This window comes from Hyperolius riggenbachi, chromosome 10 (assembly GCF_040937935.1).
Source record: "Hyperolius riggenbachi isolate aHypRig1 chromosome 10, aHypRig1.pri, whole genome shotgun sequence".
Lineage (NCBI taxonomy): Eukaryota > Metazoa > Chordata > Amphibia > Anura > Hyperoliidae > Hyperolius > Hyperolius riggenbachi.
Window position 1 is genome coordinate 222,814,089 of NC_090655.1, and position 8,028 is coordinate 222,822,116.

Here is an 8,028-nt window from a genome sequence, read left to right on the forward strand (position 1 = left end):
GTATGTCGCCGCTCCTCTCCTGCATCCCTTCCCTCGCCGCTGATTGGAGTGAAGGGACGCAGGCGGGGAGCGCCGACATAGAGGAGGCGGGGGAGCGGTGAGAGTGACAGTGCAAATGTACACAGCCGGCTATCGACACGCTGAGTGTCGCTAGCACGGCTGTGTGATTTATGGGGGACAGCAGAGCGCAGGGGGGGCCTGGGGGGAGACGGTATAGCAACAGAGGCTGGGCATTATGTGCAGACCCAGCCTCTGTGTGCTAATAGAGTTATTAGAACCCACCTCGGGTTCTCTTTAATGAATGCAGTTCCCATTCATTGATCTAAATCCCTGTGTCAATGATCGCTGGCATCAATGAGATGCCTGCGGTCATTGTAAGAAACTAAGTGAACACATACACAAGTTACTTCCTGTTCACGTACCAACAGTATGCTCAGGAAGAAAGAGTACGAGGACATCTTCTGTCCAAATAGTAAAATTACACCTATGCACATTAATTTTAATAAAAACACATAAATATATTATTAAAATTAACCCCTTATCTCACCCACTCTCCCATAGTTACACAAATAATTCATTTGCATATTAAAAAAAAAAGAAAAAAATACAATTTAAAAAAATACATAAATAGTTACCTTAAGGACTGAACTTTTTAAATGTGTATGTCGTAAGGGTATATTACTGTTATCTTTTGTAAATATGGGCTTGTAATTAGTGATGGACGCAAAATGGAAAAAAAATACACATTTATTTCTAAATAAAATATTGTCCCGCACATTGTACTAGGGAAATATTTTAAATGTTGTAATAACAGGGACAAATAGGCAAATAAAATGTGTGGGTTTTATCCACAGTAGAACGGTTTATTTTAAAGCTATAACGGCCAAAACCTGAGAAATAATGAATTTTTTCAATTTTTCTTATTACTCCCGTTAAAATTCATTGACAATAAAATAATTCTTAGCAACATGTACCACCCAAAGAAATCCTAATTCGTGGCGAAAAAAAATAATCAGATCATTTCATCATGATAATCTGTGATTAAGTTATTAGTGAATAAAAGGGTGGAGCGCTGAAAGGTGAAAATTGCTCTGGTCCTTAAGGGGATAAAACCCTTAGTGGTTAAGTAGTTCATGCATAATCTGAGGATTGTTTAGTCAGTGTTGCTGGACAGATGATGTGGGCAAGTTTTTTTGTGTGACAATGCTGAATGCCAATAGTACTGTACTGTAATAGGGAGACTGTAATAGGGAGACAGTATGTGTACAGTGGAGGAGTCAGGAGACATCAGACCCTATTAGACGTAATGGAGAGACAGTATGTACCCAGTGGGGGAGTCAGAAGACATCAGCCCCTATTAGAAGTAATGGGGAGACAGTATGTGGCCAGTTGGGAAGTCAGGAGACTCAACCCCTATTAGAAGTAATGGGGAGACAGTATGTGGCCAGTGGGGGAGTCAGGAGACATCAGCCCCTATTAGAAGTAATGGGGAGACAGTATGTGGCCAGTGGGGGAGTCAGGAGACATCAGCCCCTATTAGAAGTAATGGGGAGACAGTATGTGACCAGTTGGGGAGTCAGGAGACATCGGTCCCTATTAGAAGTAATGGGGAGACAGTATGTGCCTAGTGGGGGAGTCAGTAGACATCAGCCCCTATTAGAAGTAATGTAGAGACAGTATGTGCCCAGTGAGGGAGTGAGGAGACATCAGCCCCTTTTAGAAGTAATGGGGAGACAGTATGTGTCCAGTGGGGGAGTCGGGAGACATCAGCCCCTATTAGAAGTAATGGGGAGACACTATGTGGCCAGTGGGGGAGTCAGGAGACATCTCTCAGTAAAATTATGTACTTAATGTTACTGAGAGATATTTCAGCCTCATAGTGGATAAACTGTATCTGCCCATAGAGGGAGCTAAGAGCCATCACTCCAGAGAGGCATCTCCCTGCATAATGCCTTCATGTATTATTAGCCAAGAGAGGTGATGTCTCTCTATCCCTCTATCCCTCTCATCTCGCTCTCTCAGCCCAGTGAAAGTGCTGTCACTCTTCAATTTATTCACAGACACCAGAGTAACTGAAGATGTCAAAGATGAGGAAGAGGAGAGTCTTGTGATGATTAAAGAGGAAGAACTTCCTGCAGAGATTTGCACAGGTGAGTGATAAATACAATGTGTGTGTAATGCAAGGTGTCATTCTATTACCTCTGCACTTTCTTAGCAGCAGGGCTAGGGTTAGTTCTACCTCCTGTACCAACTGTTGACAAACAGGACTACATATCTCATGATCCCTAGCAGTGACTATTATCTGCTAATGCTTAAAGGGACACTTAAGCCAGAAAAAAATGAGTTTTACTCACCTGGGGCTTCTACCAGCCCCCTGCAGCAGTCCTGTGCCCTCGCAGCCACTCACTAATCCTCTGGTCCCCCGCTGCCAGCTAGCTTCGCTTTTGCCGACAGGCCCGTCAGGACTGGCCATGCGTAGCTGTTTCCGCATTCCCGACTGTAATTAGTGCTATTGCAGGCCGTAACACGTACAAAAATACGCGTTGCTGCATTACGAACGCATAGATATGCGGCAACGCGTCTTTTTGTACGCGTTGCGGCCTGCAATAGCACTAATTACAGTCGGGAATGCAGAAAAAGCTACGCGTGGCCAGTCCTGACGGGCCTGACGGCAAAAGCGAAACTAGCTGGCAGCGGGGGACCAGAGGATTAGTGAGTGGCTGCGAGGGCACAGGACTGCTGTAGAAGCCCCAGGTGAGTAAAACTCATTTTTTTTCTGGCTTAAGGTTCACTTTAACTATTCAGGGACTGACTAAGCTGTGGTGCTGGACAGGTGATGTGGGCAGGTTTTCTGCATAACACTGAATGCCAATGGAAGTAAAGGGGAGACAGTATGTGGCCAGTGGGGGAGTCAGGAGACATCAGCCTCTGTTAGGTGGGTTCCATGGGTTCAAGCTGCTGTCACCAATTCACAGTCCCACTGTGAATTGGTAGCCTTTCCATCTTCTTGTACCAAATGTGCTCCTCTGACCTCAGAAATCAGCAGGACTTTTTTTTTTTTTAACTGCAGACGTGCTGCTAACTGCATCTTTTTCTTTTTCCGCTATTCTGAGTAAACCCTGGAGACTGTTGCACATAAGAATCCCAAAAAGTCAGCAGTTTAAGAAATACTCAGAGCAGCCCTACTGGCATCATCAACATACGACTGTCAAAATCACTGTGATTGACCTTTCTAGTTTTTGATGGGGCATGAGCAGAGGATGCTAACCTGTGTCTGCATGATTTTATACATTGCACTGTTGCCATGGGATTGACCGATTAGATAATTGCACAAATAAGCAGGTGTACAAGTGTTGCTAAGTGATTATGTTTATAAATGAGCTCCTGTGAAAATGTAAACAAAAACATGCTGCATTCAAACATAAACTAATTATTTTTCATGTCCTGTAGGTGGAGAGAAGTCAAGCAATACCTCCGAAGGACATTCTTTTTGTTTATCAGAGTGTAAAAGAGAAGATTGTGATATGACAGCAGATCCTGTTGCTCCAGAACTTTCTGTGATGAATCCCTCACCTAATCTCAGCACACATGGGCATCTTCCTGATCCCACCCAGGCTGGCACCCCCAGTAACACTCAGGGACCAAGTTCTTTGTTTAATTGTACAGGCTGTAGAAAATGGTTCCTATTGAAGCTACCTATTGATCAATATCAAAAGCTCAGCACTGGCAGTATCAAGTTTATATGCCCAAACTGTGGTCAGTGCACTTTACAGAACATGGGGGTTCCTCAAGCAAACACAGTTGATGATGTTCGTGACAAGATTCTCACTTGTTCAGATGTCCAGAGTTCCCCACAGACAGTAGCTGCTCCTGGGCATCAGATCAATCAGACTGAAGAAGAAGGCCCTAATCATTCTGGGCATGAAGAAACATGTCTTGGTGAAGCTCAATCTTCTGCTCATAAACAAATGTTTAAATGTTCCGAGTGCTCAAGATGTTTTACACGTAGACAAGCCCTACAACAGCATGAGCGAATTCATACAGGAGAGAAGCCATTTCTGTGTTCAGAATGTGGCAAGTGTTTTACTCATGATTCCTCCCTTATGAGGCATCGGAAGGGACATGCTGGGATAAAGCCATTCTTGTGCACAGAGTGTGGAAAAAGTTTTTCCCTTAAAGAAAATTTAACCTCGCATATGAAGATTCATCTGGGTGGCGAGCTATTCCCCTGCTTTGAGTGCGGAAAACTTTTTAAGTATAAATCCTATTTGGTGGACCATCATAGAATCCACACAGGTGAGAAGTTGTTCTCCTGCTCTCAGTGTGGGAGACGGTTTTCTACTCGAAACGTACTGCGTCGTCATGAGCAGCAGCACACCAGCAAGAAGTCTTTGTCCTGTCCCATCTGTGAAAAGTGCTTTTCTAATAAACCTTTGCTGAGGTCTCACCAGTGGCACATCCACACGGAGGACAAACCTTTCCCGTGCTCTGAATGTGGAAAGCGTTTTGTGACTGAGTTTCACCTGCTCAGGCACCAGAAGAGTCACTCAGCTGAGAAACAATTCTCATGTCCTAAGTGTCAGAGAGGCTTCAAGCACAAGTCAGATCTTGCCAGGCACCAGAGGAATCATGCTTGTCCCAAGATGTCTCCTCAGAGGTTGGAACCTACTGAAAATATATTGTCACATAGAGGTTCCTCAGGTGGGGGAGATATTCCACTTGCAAGCCATCATGCAACTTCTAAAGATCAGGAGACACTTTCCTGTGCTCAGAGGGTGGATTTTATGAACCTGGAATGATTTTCTCACAAAGAATCTTTAAGGGAGAGAAGTTCCACTCGTGAATCAGATCTCACCGTGAACAAGTGGGTTAATTGATTCAGTTGCTAGTCTGAGTTCACCAAGAAATTTTAGACTAGAGAGATGTTCTATTCTTGAATAAAATCCCACAAGAGGAACGTTTTTAGTAGGTTGTGTAACAAAACTTGTGGAGAAGCATGTGATCTTATTGATCAGGTGATAAATCCAAAGGCTCTGACTTGCTGGCCATGATCATGTATGTTCTAAAGGAGAAAGAGAGAAGAATTAAATTATAGCCATAATCATTTATAAGCTGATCAGACTGATCACATGGTTCACCATGAGTTCTGTTACACACGACTAACACTGTCATAGAGGTTTTTCGGTGGAAGTGATATTTAGCTCATGAAGTACCCTAGGTCCTATTTTCTGGTATAGAAAACAGTGGGAGTCCTTTGTTTAGGTTCTCCGGGGCTTGGTCATAGTAGACTATTCTTAAACAGGTTTAATCTGGCCTGGTTTTTATTTAATACATTTCTCACTGAGAGTGCTTACTCGTAACGCCAAATGTGGGATCTTTAACACACTGGCTAATTAGTACCCTTTGTTATGGTTCAGTATGATCCATACAAGGACTGCAAACTTTTGTCATCTTAATAGCTGAGAATTTTAAATGAACGTTTCGTAGGTTTTCCAGTTTCCTTCTCGAATCTTAGTAAAGCAGGCCTGTTATGTTTTTGTGACAGGAAAATTGTAAGAGCTATGGGCAAACCTTTCATTGAGATTTCTTGGAAAGGAAGGTATTTATATGCTTCTGATATGCCACTCTAGCTGTTAAGGCCTCTTTCACACTACATGTGATTCCGATTTTTTTCTTATACAATCCGTTTTTTGATGCCGATTAAAAAAAAAAGTACTGCATGCTGCTACGTTTCTTAATCAGAATCAAAAATTGGATCGTATAAAAAAGCAGAATCGCATGTAGTGTGCAAGAAACCTTAAGAAACAATCCGCTTAAAGCCCTAACATGCTAGATGATGGATGTCACCCAACTGGGATTAGGACTTGATCCCTCGGGCAACATTGATGGTCCTAGGTTGTATAAATGTGTAGTTAACCTGTAGGCTAACAACGTGCTCTGTTGTAATGCAGAGGGGGTGGGGTGAAGGCCCAGAGTGACGCATCTGTAATGTCACAGGTGTGGGTGGGGCGAGTGAGGAGTAAAGCTAAGTACACACACTCGTTGCCTGTTGGGGGTCTGGAAACATTCCCTTGGGCGATAAATTGGTAACTGCTGCTGTACAGATGCTTGAAGGATAGCGATTCATTCTGTTGCAATGAAGGAGGGTTGAGGGACGACGATCAACGCACAATGGAGCTGGTAGAGGGTGTGAAAATAAGATTGCGATCGGGCATCTTTAGGGTTCAGTAAGGAACCAAGATGATGGATTCTTGAGCGTCCTTGGGCTTACACTGTACACACAGAGAATAGATTAACGATCGTCAGTGGAAGCGACCGTTGTTGGCCATTGTCAGCCTTTTCATTCTACTATTATCTAGTATACTGATGTGTTGTTCCATGCATTGCAATACTGCCATGTGATTGATTGATTGACTGATTAGACAGGTGTTGCTAATAAAGTGATCAGTGAGTGTAGTTGGTTTCAGCATGCTTTTTGCTTACATTTTCACAGGAGCTCATCTCTATAAGTGTGAGAGTAATTTTCTTTATTTCCTGCAGGTGGAGAGAAGACGTCCGAAGGGCATTCCGTTTCTTCAGCAGAGTGTAAAAGAGAAGATATCAACATAAGCGCAGATCCTGCTGGAGGAAACCTTTTTCCTGCAGAACTTCCTGAGATCCATCCATCGCCTGATATCACCATACATGGTCATCTTCCTGACTCCGCTGAGGCTGGAACCCATAGTACTGCTCAGGAAACAAAAAACCCATTTCATTGCACACGTTGCAGAAAATGGTTCCTAATGAAGTCACCTTCTGAGCAATCTCAAAAGCTCAACACTAGTGGGATTAAGTTTATGTGTCCAAACTGTGGTCTCTGCACCTTAAGAAACACAGGGCTTCCTCTAGCAAACCCAGTTGACAATTGTGACAAGATTGCCACTTTTTCAGCTGTCAAAAGTTGTTCCCCACAAATGTTAGCTGCTCTTGAGCATCAGATTAATCAGCCCAGAGAGGAAGCCTCTAAGGATTCTGGGCATGAAAAACCATGTCTTGGTGAAGATCAATCTTCTACTTTGAAAAAACTCTTCAAATGTTCTGAGTGCACAAGATGCTTTACCCGTAGACAAGCCCTACGTCAGCATGAGCGAATTCATATGGCAGAGAAGCCATATCCCTGTTTGGAGTGTGGTAAGTGTTTTATCCATGAAAGTTCCCTTATCCTACATCAGAAAGGACATGGGGGGCAAAGCCATTTTTGTGCAAAGAATGTGGAAAAGGCTTTTCCCTTAAAGAAAATGTAATCTCACACATGAAGATTCATCTGGGTGGCAAGTGATTTCCCTGCCAGGATAAAACTCTTAAAGTATAAATCATACCTGTTGGGCCATCATAGCATCCACACAGGTCGTATATGGAGCCCTTGTTCTGTTTTGTTTTATTTTTGTTCTGAACATTTGTTACGCTCATTTCGTGCAATTATACACCCTTACCACAGTTGGGTTGAGTGTCCAGATATTGGCCTCAATTCACTAAGATCATGCTGATTATAATAAGGCAAGAGAAAACTTACCACCACACATCGATCAATATTTTCAGTGTTAAAGGAATACTGTAGGGGGTCGGGGGGAAAGGAGTTGAACTTACCCGGAGCTTCTAATGGTCCCCTGCAGACATCCTGTGCCCGTGCAGCCACTCCCCGATGCTCCGGCCCTGCCTCCAGTTCACTTCTGGAATTTCAGACTTTAAAGTCTGAAAACCACTGCGCCTGCGTTGCCGTGTCCTCGCTCCCGCTGATGTCACCAGGAGCATACTGTGCAGGCCCAGTATGGTCTGTGTCGGCGCAGTACACTCCTGGTGACATCAGCGGGAGCGAGGACACGGCAATGCAGGCGCAGTGGTTTTCAGACTTTGAAGTCTGAAATTCCAGAAGTGAACTGGAGGCGGGGCCGGAGCATCGGTAAGTGGCTGCCCGGGCACAGGTAGTCTGCGGGGGACCATTAGAAGCTCCGGGTAAGTTCAACTCATTTTCTCACGACCCCTACAGTA

At 43.9% G+C, this 8,028-nt stretch overlaps 1 protein-coding gene across 6 annotated transcripts in view; it reads left to right on the top strand.

Moving 5' to 3' along the window:
* LOC137534587 (gastrula zinc finger protein XlCGF48.2-like) overlaps nt 1-7,602 on the top strand; it is a 44,814-nt gene extending 37,212 nt beyond the window's left edge. For 3 of the 6 annotated variants that reach the window (XM_068256154.1, XM_068256156.1, XM_068256155.1), the window contains 3 exons: nt 2,061-2,150; nt 3,451-4,296; nt 6,541-7,602. In XM_068256154.1, the coding sequence (XP_068112255.1) occupies nt 2,061-2,150; nt 3,451-4,296; nt 6,541-7,283 (1,679 nt within the window). In that variant the 3' untranslated portion in view covers nt 7,284-7,602. Of the gene's footprint in view, nt 1-2,060; nt 2,151-3,450; nt 4,865-6,540 lie in introns of all 6 variants that reach the window. The other 3 variants (XR_011024371.1, XM_068256157.1, XM_068256158.1) reach the window with 3 other exon arrangements.
* The last annotated feature ends 426 nt before the right edge of the window (nt 7,603-8,028 follow it).